At 34.4% G+C, this 24,364-nt stretch overlaps 1 protein-coding gene across 2 annotated transcripts in view; it reads left to right on the top strand.

Annotated features, from left to right (window-relative positions):
* Positions 1–24,364, top strand: part of LOC106874393 (uncharacterized) — a 126,878-nt gene that overhangs the window by 42,408 nt on the left and 60,106 nt on the right. For both annotated transcript variants that reach the window (XM_089352840.1, XM_089352839.1), the window contains exons 12-23: positions 1,532–1,713; positions 3,593–3,686; positions 5,013–5,178; positions 6,955–7,148; positions 9,758–9,913; positions 13,510–13,655; positions 15,731–15,873; positions 17,677–17,768; positions 19,155–19,276; positions 20,726–20,871; positions 22,051–22,142; positions 23,013–23,161. In XM_089352840.1, the coding sequence (XP_089208966.1) occupies positions 1,532–1,713; positions 3,593–3,686; positions 5,013–5,178; positions 6,955–7,148; positions 9,758–9,913; positions 13,510–13,655; positions 15,731–15,873; positions 17,677–17,768; positions 19,155–19,276; positions 20,726–20,871; positions 22,051–22,142; positions 23,013–23,161 (1,682 nt within the window). The remainder of the gene's footprint in view (positions 1–1,531; positions 1,714–3,592; positions 3,687–5,012; positions 5,179–6,954; positions 7,149–9,757; positions 9,914–13,509; positions 13,656–15,730; positions 15,874–17,676; positions 17,769–19,154; positions 19,277–20,725; positions 20,872–22,050; positions 22,143–23,012; positions 23,162–24,364) is intronic.

Here is a 24,364-nt window from a genome sequence, read left to right as displayed (position 1 = left end):
AATTTGAGAGATGGAAAATGGCAACAGGTCTATATATTGCAGTCCAAAATAACAGTAAACATGTTGTTCTTTCCTGTTTGAATTACTGCTTGTATTGTATAATATTATTTAAAATTATAATTATTGCATTTATTTCTGTATGTATTTGAAGGTGATACAGAGATGCATGTATATATGTGGATGGACATAAGAAACCAAATTTAATCTAATTTGAAGTTTCTTATTGAAAAATGCAATACACACACACACACATATGCAGTTAAATATATGCAGTTGAATATATGTCCAATCATAAAGTGACCAATAGTTTCGCATGCATAACTTGTCAGACTTTATTGGTGGAGGCCATATAACCCCTCTTCAAACTGGGGAGCCATCCATAAAGCTTAGCTCTTTATTCACTTTACAGATACATAATCATTAGTCACTCTATGACTGATATTTAACCACATATATTTAACCATATATTTAACCACATGTAAATACATTATTGCTCTATTCTTTATAGTGTGCTTCTTTTTCAGATATATGATTCACAAATGAGATATGTATATGTATATATATATATATATATATATATATATATATATATATATATATATTCAAGTTATCAAATATTTATCAATTAGATTAAGATTAAATAAACATTAAGGTTGAGTGTTCTGAAAAATTTAAATCACTCATATGTTGTTCTGATAACATCAATCACCTAACTTTAGTCACAGATATTATGGTGTACTGTCATGTTAAAAGATGTATGCATTTTCATTTGCTAATATAGTTGTTGTATGATATTCTGCCATATCGCTTCTTTATAATTACCAATTGGTATAAGCTAGTTTTGCTAAACACTTAATTATTTCATGAGTCAATCAATTCTGAAGAAATCTTATTTTGTAAAGACTCAAACATGAAAATTATTTAATTCCTTTGAAAAAATCTATTGAATTCAATCAAATGTTTCTTATATACTCTCTATAAACTTGGAGCCAATTAAACTCTTAAAAGCTGAAATCTTTAAATGCTGCTCAAAGGTGAGCTAGTTACTTGATGAAGGATTCTGCTTTATAGTAGGTATAAGAAAAAAAGAAATCAAGACATAGGTTGGTATTACTTTATGATCCATAGTTGATCCTAAGCAACACTTTTATATGAGGTTTCCATTTCTAATGAGGCCTACATAAATTTAAATGTTCTTTCCAGAGGCATAAAATATTTGCCACATTTCAGAACTTATGACTTAATAGGTACCTAAATCTGTATTGGATATTAATACAGTGATGGTAACTGATTCAATAAAAAAAGATCTATCGATCTAGTAAAATTGTATATGCTTCTGAAATAAGATATTTTCTGGAAAACACTGTATAAGTTTATTTTAATTTGAAGTAGTTTTTATACAAAACAACAAATAATACTTTTAGTTTCAATCATTTAAATAATTAACAATGAAAGCTAAATTTGTTACTGTGTCTCTGTATTAATGGCATAAATTTTTAATTCTATTATTTTCATTATTATTCTTATTTAGGAAGTTTTACGAAACAAAATGGAGCTGTCGGAGCTTGGCAATCTTCTGAATTATGTCATACTTAGTGACATTCGTAATGTAACCGAAAGCCGGCTGTTATCTTGGGCTTCTGTTCTACAGCATTTTTTGGATGATGATGAAGAAATACAATACACTGGAAGGAAACTCAATAAAATATATAAGTAAGTAACATTTATACTTTTCAGTATATGCAGTCAATGGAAAGATCATTTGAAACATAATACACTAATGACTAACATGAGTGGAAAGAAAGAAATATAACAAATAATATAATAAATGACAAGTTAAGAAAAAAATTTTGATATCAATCAACTTTAAATGGTCTCTGATCCTATAATACAAAACTATTCATTTTAATTTGTTCATATCTAAACTAAAACTTACTATCATAATTTTATGTAAGTACCTTTCCTTAAGTTATGCTTCAAATACCAACCTGATATAGAAAATGAATTTATCAAGAATCTAGAGGAACTTGGTCAAATAATTGCTTTCATGAATATATACAAAATGCATTTTAGAAATCCATCCAAGTAAGGGTTGATGCATGAGAAATACGCTTCATACAGAATAATATATAACAATGTTGACTGTGATCCTCTCAGAAAAACTGAATTTTCAAAATATATTTTTGTCTTTGTTGTTTATTTCATAAATGCTCCTTACTCAATACATTATTACATGACTAATAAATGCACCCAGCATATTATTGCTATTTACCAGAAATGATAATTGCTATTTACCAGATATGGTCACTAAGATATAGTAAAATTTCTGTATATCAAAGCTAGTAGCCACCTATTTATCTTTACTACAATTCCATTTTCAATCCAGTAATAGAGTCTCTATGTGAACACTCGACTGGCTAAAAATAGCAGCTACATCTTCCTTGAATTACACTCTGCTAGCTTAAAAGGAAATGATGCATTGTACAATGACAATCCTAGATACACGGTGAATGATAAAATAATGGAATAATCAGAGCTTGAATCCTTTTGATTATACATCTACTGGGTCAAAGCTGATTTAGAGTAAAACAATGACAATAATTGCGGAGATGTACTTGCATAGCAAGTGACCTGATCTGAGATTGCATGCTGGAACGAAAACAATTGCAGCGTGGAAGGTGTTTATAAGCCATTTAAAATAACACACAAAAACCGTTAGATTCACTTCAATATTTAAATTTAATTTGTCAAAATATTTTCGTCACTTTGTGACCGCGACCTGTTCACTGACAAAGTTCTGTGCTAAAGTCAAGATTCCACTGCTTTTTATTTAAATTAATTAAGTGACATGGACATAATATTAGCTTAAATAAAACTGGATAGACTAATACTATTTTTGTACACTTTATACCTTGAGTGGCCACTTGGACTACTACCTCTTCACTACTATCTCTTTGGTGATACAAATGATTCTTTCCCACTCTCCCTTTTAAATGGGAGTAGCCATGTAACTCCTCTACAACAAGATATTGCTCTTTCCCACCCACTTCTCACCTCTTAGCATAAAGCTGCCCCTGCTTCTTCAGTTTCATAGTTTCATGAGCTGCATAGTGACCTCACTAGTACTTGTAGCATGAGAAAACACCCAGTGCACATTGTAAAGTGGTTGGCATTAGAAAGGGTATCCAACTGAAGAAGTCATGCCAAAGAAGGCACTGGAACATGATGCAGTCCTTTAATCTTTAGGATCCTGTGAAACCATCTAACCAATGTTAGAATGGAAGATGGACATTAAATAACGATGAGGAATGAATTATGAATCTTTCTTTGAAATAATTTAAAGTCTAAAATCTACAGAGTAAGCATGTAGTTCAGTCAGTTGATGCCCTGTAATTGATTGGGACATATTTGGGTCTCATTCATAGTAAAAGCCTTGTTATATTATGTCATCATATGAGTGCTCTTATTTTATTTAATTTGTTTTATTTATTATGAACACATAAAATCATAAAATCACCCTTAGCAAAAAGATAAACACAACAAAAGATATTTCTTAAATTTTCTTATGTTGTTGACCTTTTTCAAATTTCAGGGATAGACTTTCAGATATGACAGCAGAGGATCTGGAAAAAGTTGGTGTTCTCGTTGGATCATGGGATTCGAAAGACAGGAGAAAAATTCCAAGTGTATGTTACTTTATTCTTTAAAAACTTTTTTTTACTTCAACCGAAGTAAAACATTTAATAGAAATTTTATTGAATCTTGGGAGAGTCACAATGTCAAGAATAAACATATGCACTGATTCTATTTCACTTCTTTTACTATTATTGTTGTTATTATTATTATTATTATTATTATTATTATTATTATTATTATTATTATTATTATTATTATTTATTATTTATTATTATAATAAGATGGCGAGCTGGCAGAATTATTAGCCTGCTGGACAGAATGCTTAGCGGTATATTGCGTACCTCTCTTTGTTCTGAGTTCAAATTCTGCCAAGGTTGACTTTACCTTTCATCCTTTTGGGGTTGATAAAATAAGTATCAATTGGACACTGGAGTCGATGTAACTGACTCATCCCCTCCCCCAAAATTGCTGCCCTTGTGGAAAAATTTCAAACCATTATTATTATTATCATTATTATAATTGCCTTTGCACAGCTTCTAACGCTGGAGATGTACTACAGCGTCAGCTGTCCACTACCAGTGAACTAAGGTGAACACCTCTTATTTTTTGAGCACCTTCCGGAGTATTCGGGCGGTTCCAAGCAGTGCTGTTTTCTGCAAGTACTCCACCCTTATTGCAGCCCCTATTTGTTCCATGTACTTCTCAGGATTTTTACTCCCTGTTCCCAGGGCTCCGACAATTATTGGTACTACTGCTACCTTTTTCATCGACCACAACTGCTTAACCTCCCAAGCTAACCTGTCATATCTCTCAACTTGTCTTTCTTCCTTATCGCATACCTTGTTGTCAGCTGGGTATGATATATCTATGATCCAGCATAGTTTGTTTTCTTTCTCAATTAAGACTATGTCCGGCTTCCTATTCTCAATCTCATGGTCGCATTGAATCATAAAATCCCATAGGATCTTTGCATTTCTATTTTCGATGATGCCTTCAGGTCTGTGGTCGTACAAATTTTTTGCTCTGTCAAGTCCATATTTGTTGCAGCTTGTCCAATGGACAAGCCCGGCTATATTGTTGTGGCATCGCTCTTATCATCATCATCATCATCATTATTATTATTATTATTATTATTATTATTATTATTATCATTATTATTATTATTATTATTATTATTATTATTATTATTATTATTATTATTATTATTATTTAACCATTCTTTAAACCAATCAATTCATCAATTATTCGATTTAATCATTCGATCAATCAATCAATCAGTCAACTAATCAACTTTTGTGACCTAATCAATGTTAGCAGATCTATATTAAAATTGCTGCCAATTCACTCTGTATTTATCTTTTGTCTATTTATTGTAGGATAGTTGGGCTCAGTCTTTGCAGTCATTTGTATCAACCTGCCAGAAAATGGAGATTGAAAACAACAACAACTTTAAATTTTGTTATAAAATCATACCCTTCGTGCTTAAAACTCGAGACCAGACACAGTTTAGAAGCAATGATGCATTCAGTCGAATAAAGCGAGGTAAAGAAGATTTAGTTGATTTGTAGTAATACTTTATCATGTAATTGGAATACCCTCTGGAACCCATGATTTAACTGAAGATGGCTTTTGAATATCTTTTGAAAGAGAAAAGGTTCTTAAATCTTTTATTAATGACTACTTTTATTAATGACTATGAAATTACACAGAAATATATGTATCTTTAGTTTGTATACATTAAGCCAGTACAAAAATAAGAAAAACAATAAACCGGTTGATTCAATAAATATGTTAGACTGGCCAATTAAATTACTATAATCTAGATAAGGTGCAGGTAAGAAGTCTGCTTCCCAAACACATGGTTTTAGGTTCTACAGCCTGAAAAATCACCTGCTTAAATTACATAGGTGCACAAATTACATGGGTTTTTATGGTAAATTTGACAGACACAAACTGAGAGAAGCTCCTTTTATCATCATCATCATCATCATCATAATTTATCCATTTTCCATGCTGGGATGGGATGGACAGTTTGACTGGAGCTGGCAAGCCAGCCATAGAGCTGCACCAGGCTCTGCTTATCTGTTTTGGAATGGTTCTTATGGCTGGATGCCCTGCTAACATCAACAATTTTATAGGGTGTACTGGATGCTTTTTAGGTAGCACCAGCAAAGGTGCTTTTTACCTGACACCAGTACAGGTGCTCTGTAAATTCTCAGCAAATTCAGTGCAGCCCATTTGAGCATGGAAAAGTGGACATTAAAACACCAATGATAATGATGAAAATGATGACTTTGATGATGATGATGGTGATGATAGATAAATTATCAACACTAATCACTTGTAGGTACATGGTATTTCATTATGCAATCATAATATCCTATAAAGTATATTAAACGTTTTTATAAGCCAACACTGTGTCCTTCTGTGTTAGCAGTGCACTTTTACATTACTTGTTAAGGTTATCTCTACAGATATTCAATAGAAATTATAGCCAGCACTAATTTTTGTTATACTATTTCGTATACGAGACATCAGATGTAAACAAACAATGAGATCAAAGATGAGAAAATGGCAATGGGTGCATATGCCATATTTTTTATTTTGGTGGTGGTGGTGGTGGGAGAAGGGAGTTGCCCTTCATCAGCACCCATTTAACCCTTTAATCATTCTCAAACACATGGCTTAAATAGCCACTGTATACAGCGATGTTTGGTTATTGGATATACCAATTCTACATAACAAACACATACCTTGAAGCTAGTATGTGAATACTAATGACTTGTGGATATCATAGTTGAAACAATGACAGTGATGATGGCAATGATGATGATGATGATGATGATGATGACGATGATGACGACGACGATGATGATGACGACGATGATGATGACGACGATGATGATGACGACGATGATGAAAACGAGGTGCCTTGCAATTAGATCACACCAGTAACAACATGGCTGCAAAACAGGTTTCGTACCTGTACTCATATTCTACTGATGCTGCTACAATAGCAAATTACGTCCATCCATCCATGCTAATGAATTATTGATCAGATGAATATAATGTGAGAGCTAAATATATTCACCAAAGAAACATTGTAACACCAGTGATGTAATAAGGACCATTTCCTCATAAACCAATGGGCCATGAAAATTTTATTGTCTATGACTGTTATACAATTCTTACAATTGGTAAATTCATTGAAGGATTCCATAACAGTATTTTATGTTCTGTTTGTTTCTTTTTGCTTCATTTTGATTTCTAAAAAAAAATTTTAAGAAATAATTATGATTTCTATTTTGCATATATCAGAAACTCGTACTCAGAAACCAGCTCCGTTAACCTGCAGGAATATAACTGAAATTAAATCACTTGTTAAAACCCTTACAGTTGAACAAATTATGTCTATATCCAAAGAAGAATTTGTAAAATGCATACAGGTTTTTGGGAAGGTTACTAATTATACATCTGAACAACTTCAGAGTTTGATGGCTCTTGTAAACATGGTAAGCTTTGAAATTCTGGATTGAAATTTGTCTCTTAATAAAATTCATTAGGCTGAAAAAAAAAACAAAAAAAAAAATCAGGAAGATGGTTAGTTTTTAATATTTTTCTTGTTTCATCCCAGTCCCTGCTAAGTCCTGATTGAGGACATTTGCCATCAATGACAGCCAAGCCATTAAAATTCTGTCTTTTTTCTAGCTTAATGCATCTTGGACTACTTTGTGCCATATGTCAATGTCTAAAATAGTAAGGTGTGATCAGAAAGACATTTTGTTACTATTTCTAGCAGGTTGAGTGATCATGTAGAGGCTTCCGTCATTCACTTATGATTATTTGATGTAGTTGGCACCTTTTACAGTTTTATATTTCCGCAGTAACCCTTTTGTTTTTACCCTATTATATTAAAAGCTTAAGACTGTTTTAATCCTCACAAAACATAGCCAAAGGTTGGTCTGGTGACCGATTGAGGTTATTCCCAGAAATGTGATACACGGACATCTAATCAGTGGTCTTTTGGTGACAATGTCTATGCAACTCACTGGCAAAATAAATTCAAATACTTGACCTTTTTTGATCAGAAGCATTAATCAACTTATATTCATCCCCATTGACTCACAAAAATGGAATTTGGGGCATTTATACTTGTAAACCTCTATCTTTTAGCATATTGAGGGAAACTGCTAAAACCAAAAATAAAAGGCCCCAGTTAGTGACTTTGTTTGTCAGAATTTATCATTTATGGTACAGCCATCACTGCAATAATGCTAAAAAAAATTAATTTCAAAATATTATTGTCGTTTTAATTTGAAAAGCAGATACTTCAGAACTTTCTTTGCTATAAAAGTTCTTAATTTATTATAAATTGTTGAAGCAAAATTGAAGATTATGAATTTATGAAAAATAAAGTTTATTTTTTATTGTTATTATTTTACTTTTACAAATTTTCTACTCTGTTCTGAATATTCAGTCTTTCTTATATTTAAGTAACCTAGCTTTTGTGTCTTTTTTTGTGATAATCGACAATGTGTTCAATATTATAGAATTTTTGTGAAATTGATATAATATTAATTTTCTGACAAGAATCTTGGATGAAGTAATCTCTTAACAAGATAAATCTGATATGTAATTTTTTTTCGTTTTCTATAATACTTCTTTAATGATGGGCTCTCCCATCAAAGACAATGTACGAACATTCTGCTTTTGCCAAACGAACTGCACAAATGATTTGTTTATAGTGAGCAAATGTTCACGCTGCATATTATCTCACTCCTTTCATCAAATTGATGTTGCTGGAATAAGTGCATGGTGTACAGCATGTCAGGTATCGAAGTAATTGCAGGGCAACATGAAATGAAGTGTTTTGCTCAAGAACACAATGCACCACGAGGTCTAGGAATTGAAACCACAGTGGTGAGATTGTGAGTGCAACACCCTAACCACTAAGCCATGCATCCTCACTACTCCATTAATAATAATAATAGTAATGATGACGACGATGACGGTGATGAGCTTATTTCATACAATATTAAGGTGCAACACAGTTCATAGGAAAATGATAAAAAATGGCAGAAAGCAGCAATAAGTAAAAAAAAACAAAAGACAACAATGAAAGCCAAAAGTACATGCATAGTACACAGGATAAAACATAAGACAGAAAAGTAAAAACCAATAAAGAGAAAAAAGTGCGTAGGTATGTCCGGAGTAGTGTTAAGGAATTTTGGGAAGCATGGAATTTTTGAAGGATACAATGTCTTGACAGATAACAACTGATGCACGTAGTTTATTCCATGCTTCAATGATTCTAAGCCTGAAAAAAAATTTTTCTGAAAGACAGGTGATGTGCTGTTTTGGATTTTATAAGTGAGTCCATAAATGGTAGAAATACTGAATTAAAAATGATGGCCAAGTTTGTTATTGAATAAATGGAGGATAATCTCATGGGCTTCTATCAAGTTACCTGCTGGACATCAAAGCTTTAGTGTGTCGATGCCTAGAGGAGCAACATGCTCAAAGTATTGTATGTGGCTGTTGAAGGGTATTCACTTGCTTGCATGTCTCTTGACAATGTGTTTCTAGTGCATTGATATTCTGGACAAGATGAAAGTTCTAAACTGTAAGCATGGGTGTATCATAGGTGCATACAGCTTTAAAGAGATGGCTGGTGAGCATCAGACAAAGGGCTTACTAAGTGATGCTAAGGCACCTTCAAACTTTTTGATGGTATTAGAAATGTGATTTATCCAACACAGATCATTGTAGACAATTACGCCTAGAACACATTCACCAGAAGACCTTCTTAAGGTTGGTGCTGTGGAGAAAGTTGTTTAGTTCTAGGTTTCTTACCCCCAAAAATGTGTAGTCAGTTTGTCTACAATCACTGCATTATTCTGGATTCAGTTGTTAGGAAGACCTATAGTATATAGCCTCTGTTCTTGTTATCTTAAGGCACAGCTTAAACTTTTCTGCATATTCAGATTCAAGTAACATGTTACCTTCAAGTAACATATTGATAAAGTCATAAACATCAATCTTACCCAACTATCTTCTAAATTTCTGACTAGACTTATATCTGACTAATAAATTCTTATCTATTTATTGCTGGTACTTATAGACATTTGGTCCTGCAAAGAACTGGTCTGCAGAAAACATAACAGAGCTTGGTACACTCCTTACAGGGTTATCTTTGAATCAGATTAAATCTATGAATTTTTCTAATGCAAACATAGTTGAAAACTTAGGAAAGTTTCCTGGATTCATGAAACACCAAGTAAGTTTGTCTTCAAATGTTTTTATTTGATATATTTTATCGTTTTTTTTATTTTATTCCTGCCAACATGATAAGGTCATAGTAAGTGTGGTCAAGATTTTTTATTTACATTTAATACCTCCTTTGTAAAGTTTTGGGCTGGGAACTAAAGGCACCAGAGTTTACAAGCTGCCATTAATTCTGCTTTTCCATGTAGATATGGTTGTGTATTTAAGAGATCTGCTTCCTAACCACAAGATTTCAATTTCAGTCCCAATGAATGGCACCCTGGGCAAGTGTCTGCGACTATGACCTCAAGCTGGCCAAAGCCTTGTGAATGGATTTGGTAGATGGAAACTGAAGGAAGCCCATCTTTGTGTGTAAGTTGGTGTGCATATGTGTGTGTGTGTGTGTGTGTGTGTGTGTGTGTGTGTGTGTGTGTGTGTGTGTGTGTGTGTGTGCATACACATATCTGCTGGGTAGGTGTATAATTATTGCGGCTTGTTTTCAACAAATTTTATTCAACAAAAACAATAACAATATTTAACAAAAACATTTTTAAATGACGGTCTGACTGTCTGCCAAACAAATGGGAAGCAATAATTGAAGTAGATGGTGAATATGCCCTGCGATAATCATTTAAAGATGTTTTTGTTACATGTTGTTATTGTTTTTGTGGAATAAAATTTGTTGAAAAAAAGCACTACTTTTACCAAACCATGCATTTCATTAATGACTGCCATATGACACGACATTGCACCACATTGTACTACTCAACTCAAGATCATAATCTACAGAAATGTCATAAAGTGTATTATTGATCTTTCGATCAAGTATATTTCTCGTATAATTATCTTCTATTCTCTCTTCTGTGTGTGTGTTTGTAATTTTTCTGTTGATATTATTCATTTTATTCATTGTGATATAATGACAACATTTTATAGTGTCTACTTCATCGCCATCCTCCACCCAGTATCACCAACATCTGTCTTCAGAATTGAATCTCTATACAAATAATAGAGGTAATTTCTTTTTATTTAGATGAGCCTGACACACCCTCTGGGTCAGCTTGACTAGACTTTAGCTTATATATATAAAAGTTGTCCCCTCCCTTAAGTTATGATCTATATGATTGTGTTTCTTTATATAAGAAGAATGAGGGGGAAATTTTGAACTCCATGACTGAGAAAAAAATATATCTTGTTTTGTCATTCATGTTTCCTTTTTTCTGAATAGAAAATGTTATGATCAATATTTCTATTATTTTCTCTGTAAGATTTATATACTATTTTGATGGCTTTTTATTTTGTAATAAAAATTTCCAAGTGGCCTATTCCCAGCTTTTCTAAATACATGAATAAATCTTTGAAGGATGTTCTACAGTTAAAGATAGCCCAAGGTTGAAAGAAATCAAATACAGTCTCTTGACTAAAGAAAACAAATCCTATACATCCTTATTATTTATTGATTGTTGCCTTGAAAGAATTGTTCTTTGTTCACCCACTACACTCTCAGAGTGGTTGGCATTAGGAAGGGCATCCAGCTATAGAAAACCATGCCAAATTAGACTGGAGTCTGGTGCAGCCTTCCGACGTTCCAGCCCTGTCAAACTGTCCAACCCATGCCAGCATGGACAATGGACGTTAAATGATGATGATAATGATGATATAAGATCTATGTCAGCATGGAAGGCAGACATTAAACGATGAGGCTTCTTTCAGGTTCCGTCAACCAAATCCTCTCACAAGGCTTTGGTTGGCTCGAGGCTATAGTAGAAGACACTTGCCCAAAGTGCCATGCAGTGGGACTGAACCCAGGACCATGTGGTTGGTAAGCAAGCTTCTTACCACACAGCCACTCATAAAATTCATACTGACTCCTTTACTGCATATCATACATAGTCATTTCCACAATTCCAGTAGAGTCAAAATTTAATAGATGTACTTTGAGGCTTCTCAATTTTAGTTCTAACTTTGAAAACTTTCTCTCTAAATGTTTAAGAAATTAAGATATGTGGACTAGTTCATTGGTCTACATGAGTAGTCAATTTTAAACTGGTCTGTTAGGAACTAGAGGACATAATAAATTTGATGAGGTGAGAACTAAGTCTTGATGTACATCAACTTGAATGTTACTTTCTTTCTTAAACTTATAACTATTGCTGCCTTATTGATGGCATCTCTGGATATAGTTTCCACGGACTTTATGAGCCATTTATCTACACACACATGATATGGTTATTACATAGATAGATAGATAAATAGATAGATAGATACATACATACATACATACATACATACATAGATAGATAGATAGATAGACAGACAGACAGACAGATGGATGGGTGGGCAGGCAGATAGGCAGATAAATAAATAGATAGATAGATAGATAGATAGATAGATAGATAGATAGATAGATAGATAGATAGGTAGGTAGGTAGGTAGGTAGGTAGGTAGGCAGGCAGGCAGGCAGGGAGACAGACAGATAGATAGGTAAAAAAAGACAGACAGACAGATAGATAGATAGATAGATAGATAGATAGATAGATCATCATTATTTTAAGAATTACTTTACCTTGCTAACTTGGGTAAGATGAAGGTGTTTTGGGGGCAGGGTTTTCTATGGTGGCTGGAAGTCTTTCCTGTTCTAATACCCCTTCCCCCCCCCCCTGTTTATGAATGAGGTTATAATCTTCCAGTCAACTGAAAAACGAGTGCTCTGGAAATGCTTGCATGAACAACCAGAAACAAACAACACTGAAATGAGGCTTTTGCTTACAAAGATTATGAAACAAGTCGAGACATGTCAAGAGGCTTGGATATTCTTTTGTAAGGGATTGCAAGCAATTGACAGTTAGCAAAACCATTGATTGTAAACCAGCAAAATGTGCATGCAGATGAGAGAGAAATATGTAATCACTCAAACACCCACATATACATATATATGTGTATGTGTGTGTGTGTGTGTGTGTGTGTGTGTAGGAGTGTATATATAGATGTATGCGTGTGTGTATATATATGTATGTATATGTATATATAAAATAAAAATGCCCTCTTTTAAAGCCTAGCCAGGCTCATGGGCCCAATTTCCCAGTTTCAATGGCGTATGTGTTCTCGTTACTCATTTTTGCCAGCTGAGTGGAATGGAGCAACATGAAATGAAGTGTTTTGCTCAAGAACACAACGCGTCGCCTGGTCCAGGAATCGAAACCACTATCTTATGATAATGATGCTGACACCCTAACCACTAATCCATGTGCCTATATGTGTATATGTATATATACACACACAATCGACGTCGGCGGAATTTGAACTCAGAACATAGTGACTGACAAAATACTGCTAAGCATTTTGCATGGCGTGCTAATGTTTCTGCCAACTCGTTGCCTTACAAGGAAAAGAAGATAATGAACAACCATCTAGTTATAGTGTGAAATTGATACCGTCATAGCTCAACATGAGCTTAAATTTGCATACCAATAAATAAATAAATGCTTAGCCAGGATTGTTGAAAAGACAGGGATGTTTAACATTTAACTAAAGAATAGTGATTCGTTGTATAAAGATTACCTTAACACATTAATAATTCTCATAATTTTGTATTATTTTGTATTTCAGTTAACTCACTTGTTTGGAAATTGGTTGAACACTACTAAGTTACAAAATATTTTAAATATAAAACTAAATGATATTCAATTGGTTGGAAATCTGTTGTGTGGGATTGGTAAAGCTGATCTGGAAAAACTCAGTCCTCAAATCATCATGTATGTCCTTATATTGGTGTTATTTTTTTCTTTCATTTTATTTATTTATTTTTTTTCAATTTTTCTCTTTTTGTTATTGATTGCAAAATTCCTTGAAAGGTCTACCTAACTAGTATTCATCACTAGCAACAATCTCTGGCTTGAGAAATTTCAGCTGTATTACATGTTCCTACTTTAATAATCAGAGCAGCCCAAGACCTGGACACTGAGTGCTGTCAATAGAAAGATTTTAGAAAGCGAATCTGATCTAACAAAAATCAGGAAAGCAAATACTCTGATATGGTCAGTAGTTCCTAAAGACAATACATTACAGCTATGTGATGATATCCCATTGAAGTAATATGACTATGTGACTTCTCACAAATTTGTCTTAACTAATTTTTACTGTTTCCACATTACAATTTGGGAGTGTATAATACTGAACAACTTATATATTACTTGCCTAATTTTTAGTGTTTATTGTTAAAGACAGTGGAGGCGCAATGGCCCATTGGTTAGGGCAGCGGACTCGCGGTCATAGGATCGCAGTTTCGATTCCCAGACCGGGCGTTGTGAGTGTTTATTGAGCGAAAACACCTAAAGCTCCACGAGGCTCCGGCAGGGGATGGTGGCGAACCCTGCTGTACTCTTTCACCACAACTTTCTCTTACTTCTTGTTTCTGTTGTGCCTGTAATTCAAAGGGTCAGCCTTGTCACACTGTGTCATGCTGAATATCCCCGAGAACTACATTAAGGGTACACGTGTCTGTGGAGTGCTCAGCCACTTGCATGTTAATTTCACAAGCAGGCTGTTCCGTTGATCGGATCAACTGGAACCCTCGACGTCGTAAGCGACAGAGTGCTAACAACAACAAAAAACTGCTCTAGTTTATAAACAGTAAAATTATATAATGAATATTCATCATCATCATCATCCTTTAACGTCCGCTTTCCATGCTAGCATGGGTTGGACGATTTGACTGAGGACTGGTGAAACCAGATGGATCAACTGGAACTCTTGACGTTGTAAGCGACGGAGTGCCATCTCTCTCTCTCATTGTTAAAGACAAAATAGAAGCACGAATGAGCACATACTTGCACAGAACCTGAATATATCAGATTCACAAAATGACAACTTAGTAATCAAAACCTTGTTGCTTTCTAGAAATATTCTATATTTATCTTTATCTTTTCTTTTACTTGTTTCAGTCATTTGACTATGGCCATGCTGGGGCATCCCCTCGAAAGGTTTTTTTCGTTGAACAAACTGATCCCAGGACTTTATTTCTTTTTAAGCCTGGTACTTGTCCTACTGATCTCTTTTGCTGAACCACTAAGTTACAGAGATGTAAACACACCAACACCAGTTTCAAGTGGTGGTGGTGGTGGGAGGACAAACACAGACACAAAGACACACACATAGATATATACATATAAGCAATGGGCTTTTTTCAGTTTACCAAATCCACTCGCAAAGCTTTGGTTGGCCCAAGGCTATAGTGGAAGACACTTGCCCAAGGTGCCATGCAGAGGGAATGAACCCAAAACCATGTGATTGGGAAGTAAGCTTCTTACCACACAGCCATGCCTGCACCTGTTTGAAGGAAAAATTTCTTCTACTTGTTTGCCTCAGCAGAGCAATGAAAGCAATCCTAATCTCTACACTGAGAACAGCTTCATATTCACCTTGAAACAGTGTCTCTTGATACTTTTTCATTTTAAAGCATTCTATTGAATTTGCTTTTCATTTTAATTAAAATCTCATAACCAAATTGATAGACAGGGAACCACTAAAGAAAGTTTGCCAATTCATTTTCAAACTATATTCTGAGAATCAAACCTTATACTGCAAGCTAAGGAAATAACACTCACCAATTACATTGCTATGCTGCAGTTTGCAGCTGGAAATTTTCTTGCCCAATGTTACAACATCCTATACTAGATGTCAATCATGGGAAATGAACTATCAGTCTTTCCATCTTTAATTTGAGAGTTCAACACTCAGTTAACTCAAACAACCTAAATCTCTTAAAACTGAGGTGAGATGGAATTAATGGATGTTTTCTTTATCTTATTACAAAACGTCTGTCTTTTAGGGAGGCAATTGAAGACATTGGTAAGCTAGATTCCTGTAATATTTCTGAACAACGAATGCTGCTTGATAAAGTTCTTGCTTCTATACACAATACGAATTCACAGTGGTCACCAGAACTTCTAACAGGCCTTGGCCCTCTGATTCGTAAGTAGTTTCTTTTCTTTCCCCCTTTTTTCTTTGTTTTCTTTGTTTTCATTTTTTTCTTTTTTCCTATTTTCTATTTTTCATTTATCTTACTTTCTTTTTTCTACTTTTTCTATCACATAATTTGACTTTGTAAATGAACAATTTGGTGTGTTTATTCTAATGACCTACCAATGTATAGAGTATGTTTCTTTGCCCTAGGTGTTGGGAAGACACTTGGCAAGAAATGGAAGCAAAATTGAAAGAAGAAGAAAAATAACAGTGATAATAATAATAATAATAATAATAATAATAATGGTTTCAAATTTTGGCCCTAGGCTAGCAATTTTGGGAGCAAGTATAAGTTGATTATATCCACCCCAGAACTCAATTGGTACTTATTTTACTGAACCTGAAAAGATGAAATGCAAAATTGACCTCAGTGGAACTCAAACTCAGAATGTAAAGACAGACGAAATGCCACTAAGTGTTTTGCCTAATGTGCTAATGATTCTGCTAGCTTTCTTGCTTAATAATAATAAAAATATATTTGTTTTGCAAGATTCTTGATGTGAAATTGTGTGTTGAAACAGATATTGTTGTATTTGAAGATGGTCATGTTGCTAGTTTAGCCAATAAAAACACTGCTAACGATCAGCCATTTTGTATTTTGTATCAAAATTGCTGATCATTAACAAGGAGGGACACACATATAAGAAAGAAGAAAGCAAAGGACCACTGATGAGGTCACAGAAGTGTGATGAAAGAACTCTGGTCGAAATATGATTAATGTAATGTAATGTAATATAAAGCTGAAGCAAATTAACACCAAATATAAAGTGCGTGTGTTTTTATTGGCTAAACTGGCAACATGACCATCCCCAAATACAAGAATAATAAAAATAATTATCGTAATGATAATAATAATCCTTTCTACTATAGGTACATTTGGGGGACTTTTGAATGGTGACAAAGAATTTAAGAACAAACCTTAGAAAATTTGATCTTAATCTGGGAATACATAAAGCCTGTTAATTAGGGTTAGCAATTCATTAAGAATAATCTAAAAGACTTCAATACACAGTAAGAACTGATATGAAGAGCAGGAAAAATAAATTATATTTAAAGGGTACAAAACGCTCCTCATTTGAGACAACAAGTTGCAGTTCAATAGGAAACATAACTGAACTGGGTACAATACCAGCCTTTGTAGCAACATAATAATAATCCTTTCTACTAAAGGCAAAAGGCCTGAAATGTTGTGGGAACGGCCTAACCAATTACATCAATTACATCAATCCAAAGGAACCCAAAAGGATGAAAGGCAACAGAATTCTTTTACCTAGAGCATAAAGAACCAGAAGTGCTACAAAGAATTTTGTTCAACATGCATACAGTTACTAGTGTTAATACACTACTAATTCATTAATTGGTCTAGCTACCATTATATATAAAAATCAGCTCATCCATTTTACTTAGGCACTTAGCAATAGTGGGTTTATAAGCAATATCTTTGTGGACAGTTAAAGATGATACTTAGCTACTGATGAAATCCCATCAAAGGACTGAAACTAGTCCATCTGATTCTACTTTACATGTCCATATGTATGTGTCCATTTTGTTTTTAATTTATGAAAGATTAATGACAAAAAAAGATAGGCAGAGGTGTGGTTGTTTCTTAAGAAGTTTGTTTCCTATTCATGTTTATATCTGTCTACACATGTAGTGTTAGCAAAAAATGTATTATCTGTAATTGAGCATAGCATTGAAACTAAACACAGTTAATAAAGCATTAAAACTGCATGTATAATCTTATTTGCATAGGTTTATTGAATGAAACTACACTAGAAAAACTTACTATGTCAGATTTACAGAATGTGAGCTCTGAGTTGATTGCTCAAATTCCTGCCATACAGGTGAGTGAAATTCTGTATTATAATAATTACCAATGAAGATTCTTTTTTTTTTTTTGTCTTGCAAGTACTTGGTGACCCTGTCAGAGCAGGTGCCACTTAAAAGCACCCAGTCCACTCTGTAAAGTGGCTGGTGTTTGGAAGGGCATCCAGCTGTATAAACCTTGCCAAAACTGACCTCACGTAAAAAGCACTAAGTCCACTCTGCTGAGAAGGGCATCCAGCTGTAAAAATCCTGCCAAAACACTCACAAAAGTTTGGTGTAGGCTTCTACCAAGCCCAAAAGAAGTACCCTGCACACTATGTAAAGTGGTTAATGCTAGAAAACGATATCCAGCCAGAGAACCCATGTCAGAACTAAGACACTGAAGCAAGATATGCCCCTTTGACCTGTTGGATTCTGTTAATCCATCTAATCCATGCCAGCGTGGGAAACAAGCATTGAATGCTGATTCTAATTATGTGTTATGTCTCTCTCTCTCTCTCTCTCTCTCTCTATATATATATATATATATATATATATATATATATATATATATATATGATAGATCACTAGCCACCACACATTCATTTTTTCTCTCCTTGTTTCTTTCTGTGTTCCTTTCTGTGGACCAGTGTAGGCCTGAAACGTTAAAGACTTTTTCACTTCCCAAGCATTATACTAATACATCTGTTTGTTGTCTACATCACCTGTCTTTGTCTTTAGTTTTTTTTTTTGTGAATTCTCCGCCCCCCCCCCCTATATATATATATATATATATATATATATATATATATATATATATCATCATCATCATCATCATCATCATCATCATCGTTTAACGTATGCTTTCCATGCTAGCATGGGTTGGACGATTTGACTGAGGACTGGTGAAACCGGATGGCAACACCAGCCTCCAATCTGATTTGGCAGAGTTTCTACAGCTGGATGCCCTTCCTAACGCTAACCACTCAGAGAGTGTAGTGGGTGCATTTATATGCCACCAGCACGAAGGCCAGTCAGAATATAAGAAATAATTGAGCTTCAGTTGAATTAGGTACTTAAATTGAGGCACCAAGGCAGTGCAGCTCGAAGTAAGGTGAATAAAAAGCAAAGAGTAACAAGGATGTCCGGGTATCAGTGCATTACAGCCATTTCAAGCGGCTCCATTTAATCAATTAATGAGATCATTATATCAATATGAAATAACCCGTTCTCCTCAGAACAACCAACCATATAGATTTCAACATAAAGAAAAATGCATTTTTTAGTACAACTTATATCCATGCCAGCGACCAAAATAATTACATCATTCCGTGGTGGAATCTACCACAAAAATAGCAATATATATCATCGTCATTTAACATCCGCCTTCCATGATTTTATATATATATATATATGTATTTCAGGCTGCTGCAGTTAAAGAGATAATAATTCCTCAATTGAACAGCTTAGTCAATGTGTCAGAAGTGAAGATGCTGGTAACAATATTGTGTGAGACTAAAAATGTAACTAGCCTGAAATCTTTAACGTAAGTAGTTCACGAATCTATAAGTATATTCAAACATATATGCACACATATACACATAATCCAAATTATCACACAAAAAGAATAATAATACACATACATTTGTATGTGAGCATGTGTGTGTGTATGTATGTTCACATTTATATACATACATATGTGTGTGTTTTGCATGTGTGTGTGTGTGTGTGTGTGTGTGTGTGTGTGTGTATGTGTGAAGGCACATGGCCTTGTGATCAAGGTCTACCCATGATCACTAAATTGTGAATTTGATTCCTGGACTGAGTGGCATGCTATGTTTTTCAGCAAAACACTTCATTTCACATTGCTCCAGTCCACTCACCTGTAAATGGATAACCCTGTGATAGACTAGCCTTCTGATCAGAAAGAATGTTGGCCTGGTCACCTAGCCAGATGTGGGGCATCATTTCAAAGCTAAAATGATGTAAAGTGCATTGTAACCAGCAATGTATAACAGCATTTGGTTGATCACGTGGTATATGTATATATGCCACTTATCTTTCTCACTATTCAAAACCATTTTCCTTGATATCCATCCTTCATTCTTAATAGGGACCCACATTTTACATTGATCACACTTCTCCAAATCATCTTTCCTTCTTTGCCACCAGATATCTATTCCAGGACTGCTCTGTCAAAAGTGGTTGTCTGGTATCATTCTCTATTCAATCTAGATGCTTTTATCAATATAGCCAGGAGCTTTCTGACCAAGGCATTATTTCTCTAGAACTCATAGATAGCATAAACATTTTAATTACCATTATGCTAAGGTTAGGTATTCCTGTTTAGACAGCACCACTTCTAACTTCACACACTTCTACAAAAGCATACACACATCTACACAACCTTCATCCCACATTACCACCTGCAATTCCTGAAATCCTACCAACTGTCCAGTGAGCAGAACCTGCCTCTTGTAGGCCAAGGTCTATAGAGTTACCCTCACACCACTTGAGAGTATTACAGTGACTTAAAGGGGAACACCTGTAGCATATGCACTTCTTTCATCACAATCTAATTGATGAACATGTGACCCTCAAATATCGTTTTTTCTCAACTCTTTCTGCATGTTTACTGTTAATGTCACAGATCATGTGTCAGGTCAGAGACTGTGATGAAAGGATTTTGACAGACTACTCAATTAACTAATTGATTGATTGATTAATCAGCTGATTGATTGGTGATAAAACTGAAGTGAAATATATTCGATGCATGTGTTTTTATTGACAGTATGACCTTCATGAAATATAACATGACAAATCACCAATTTTCTACAAATGCATGGAAATTGGTTAAAGATTGGCATAACTAATGACTAATAAACTAAGGTATTCAATAGGTATTTAGAGATGTGTTATATATCCCAATATATTGACCATATTGATTTATGATTTCACTCCACTTTTAATGTCTTCATATTTATTTCTTTTATAGGGGTGCTATTCAGAATTTGACACAGAATAATTTAACATGTACCACCAAAGAGCGGGATATGTTCTTGAAAAAGCTTCTGAATTCTTCATCTGCAAGTGTTACAGACATTTTCAAACAAATAATTAAGAATGTCAGTTCTTTTATCGGTAAATATTTTCTCTATGATATTAATAAAATTTTAATTTGAATAAATTGCTTGATGAACCAAATAATTAACATCAAGTTACCAGCCATCTTAATGACCAGTGTTACATATACCAGGGCTCCAATAATTACTGGTATAAACCTGAATTTGTAATCTGGATAGAGTAACTGTAGATTTCTCAATAGTTCAGTGTAGATATTTTCTTTTTCACTAATCTTCAGCTTTATGTTAACATCTGCTGGGCAGCTAATTTCCACAATTGTACAGTTTCTCTTTTCTATCCCAAATCATTATATTAAATCTGCTGTACTTACATTTTATTAGGGTCTTCATGGGGACATTCCAATGTATGTATGTATGTATGTATGTATTAAGGATGGCATAAGGACTACTATGAAGTCACTTGGAATGGTTCCAGGAGATATAGAAGCCCTTGCTTCGGATTGAGTTGGATGGCGAACAAAGGTGCGGAGTGGAGTAAAAGCATTTAAAGAGGCCAGGATAATGCAAGTAAGATTCAAAAGAGATCTAAGGAAGAATGTAACGATCGAGAAGGTGAATGACAATGACCTTTTTGTGTACACAGTCTGTGACAGACCATGCCTGTCTTTGGCTGGCCTCAAATCTCATCTGCGAACGCATGGAAAATGAACCTCTACCAACTATTCTGACTATATGTCTGTGCACACCTTTGAATGCAATGTATGCCAGTAGGTTTGCAAATCCAATGGAGGCCTCAAAAGACATGTTAAGATCCACAAAGAGTAGAACTTATCTGCAGGTACTGGTGGTCCAAATCAGAGGTGCAATCTATGTGGGTGTCTTTTCAGAGCATTGTCTGGTTTAAAAAGCCACATCAGACACCATGATGGTGCTAAGGTGTAGGTACAGGTGGTAGTCAAACTCTGTATAAGGAGTAGACAACCACCATGTATGTGTGTGTGTGTGTGTGTGCTCATGCATGTGTATGTGCATATGTGCATGTGTGCATACACAAAGAGAATAAGCCCATGAAAACACATTGGTGTTAGAAAGGCTTGGACTCTTCTTCAATAGTTCAGTCCCTTATCTTCACAAATAAAATTATGTCCTGTCAATTATTTAAAGTTTTTAATCTCTTCCATCATACTAAATTCAATGGAATAATCAATTTGTTGTCATTCTTTTAAATTATTTCCAGTAAAACCTCCTGAGAGCAGCTTGGCAAAGTTTACCCAAGACCAAATCACTAATATCATTGATGTTGTTATGCAGAAAATTCCAACTATGCATGTATGACTTTATTTCAATTATTTTAATACCCCATATAAAAACAAGTTAATTACCATCATTTATGTCCAGTAAAGAAGAGAGACATTATTAGATGATGCATGTGTTTCAAAAAATGCTAGCTTCAGTTATCTACCCTCTTAAGGATGTAAATATTAGTACTTAAAAGGTTTTGGTGCCCTCAAATATATGTAAATGATTCAAAATATAAGCAAAATGATTCAAAATGTAAACGATAATAAACCATTAGATATATTTTTATTTTACAAAATGAAACAAAATTAACAGTAAGACGAAAAATAATGTTTATTTTTGTATGCTTCCATTTTATTTATATTTGAAAAGTTTTCTCCTTGTGAGTGGATTTGGTAGGTGGAAACTGAAAGAAGTCTGTTGTATATATACAAACATATATATATATATATATATATCCGTATGTATGTCTTTGTGTCTGTATTTGTCCCCCCATCACTGCTTGACAACCAGTGCTGGTGTGTTTACATCCCTGTAACTTAGCAGTTCAGCAAAAGAGACCAACAGAATAAGCACTAGGCTTACAAAGAATAAGTCATGGGGTCGGTTTGTTCAACTAAAAACTTCCAAGGTGGTGCTCCAGAATGGCTGTAGTCAAATGACTAAAATAAGTAAAAGAATAAAAGAATACGTGTGTGTGTGTGTGTGTGTGTAAGTACACACACATGTATGTGCATATGTGTGTGTTTATTCATTGCTTAGGAGCACAACACAAGACAACAATGTAATGATCTGAACCAATAACCATGTGATTAGTAACCCCCAACTACTTACTATATCTTTTGTACCAATTAATTATTATTGATTGCTAGTTTTTTCTTTGTTTCCTTTGTTGTTTAGCTGGATGCATTTTTTAACAAATGGCTCAAAGATCAGACGATACGTACTAAGGAGCCAACACCTCTGGATCAGGAAATGCTTGCATTCCTTGCCTGCGGTCTTGGTTTTGATCCTGAAAGAATTGATGAAATTGATGGTAATTTTATCTGGTATGTTGTCTTCTACATTTCTGATTCTCTTTCTTGATAAAAGCTATGCAATCACAGCTGCTTGTCTGATGAGTATGCTTTGCAATGATCTCACTCACGATTTATCCCAACTCCATTATAATTTGTGTCTTCTACTATTAACTGAAAATGGTCAATGGTTGGCAGAACAGAACTTGTGTGAGCAGAAACCCATTGCGGCGAGCTGGCAGTATTTCGTCTGCTGTTACGTTCTGAGTTCAAATTCCGCCGAGGTCGACTTTGCCTTTCATCCTTTCGGGGTCAATAAATTAAGTTTCAGTTATGCACTGGGGTCAATGTAAGCGACTTAATCCCTTTGTCTATCCTTGTTTGTCCCCTCTATGTTTAGCCCCTTGTGGGCAATAAAGAAATAGGAAACCCATTGTATGCATGTGTGTGTGTATGTGTAAAGGTCAGATCAGCTTTAGTGCTACTGATAACATGTAATATAGTACAACCTGTTGTATGGTTGGGCTGTTAGCATTTAAACTGACAACAACACCAAGCCTTCTTGGAAAGGAGGGTGGTTTTTTGTTTTTTTTTTTTGTTGGACACTCAGCAGAATGGAAAACAAAACCTGTTAAAGGGCAGATTAAGTTAGTAGGATCAATGGCCCTCCAACAGACGGGAGTGAAAAAACCCTCTAGTCTTTGTTTAGACATCTCTTGAGAGAAGGAAATTCCAAAATAAAACAACCATATTACAAAGCCAAAAAACTTGCTCTTGCTTGTTTCTGGACTACTTGCCATTGAATCTCAGTGGTGTTATAAAAGCTATTACTGACCTTAAATTTCAACATGAATATGGTTATCAGTGATGTGCCAGGTTTCTGTAAGAAGCTTACAAAACTTTAAGCTGCATGGGGCTGAATCAAATTGTTTTAAATAATAATATATATACATATGTACATACATATACGCTTACATGTATGCATGTATGTATGCATGCACACATACATGTATGTATGCATACATACATACTTGCATACATACATGGACACATACATACATACATACATAAATACTTGCATACATACATGCATACATACATGCATGCATACAGGGCACTACCTTTCTGTGTGATTGAGTTTTTTCCTGTATTGTTTCTGGTGAAGAAGCAAATTGGGCAGAGCTACTCATTCTTTTTTTGTTTTATTTTGTTTTTTGTATGACCAGCTGTGATGTA

Source organism: Octopus bimaculoides, chromosome 5 (genome assembly GCF_046866305.1).
Source record: "Octopus bimaculoides isolate indiv1 chromosome 5, ASM4686630v1, whole genome shotgun sequence".
Taxonomy (NCBI): Eukaryota; Metazoa; Mollusca; class Cephalopoda; order Octopoda; family Octopodidae; genus Octopus; species Octopus bimaculoides.
This window is presented reverse-complemented; position numbering and strand designations above follow the sequence as displayed.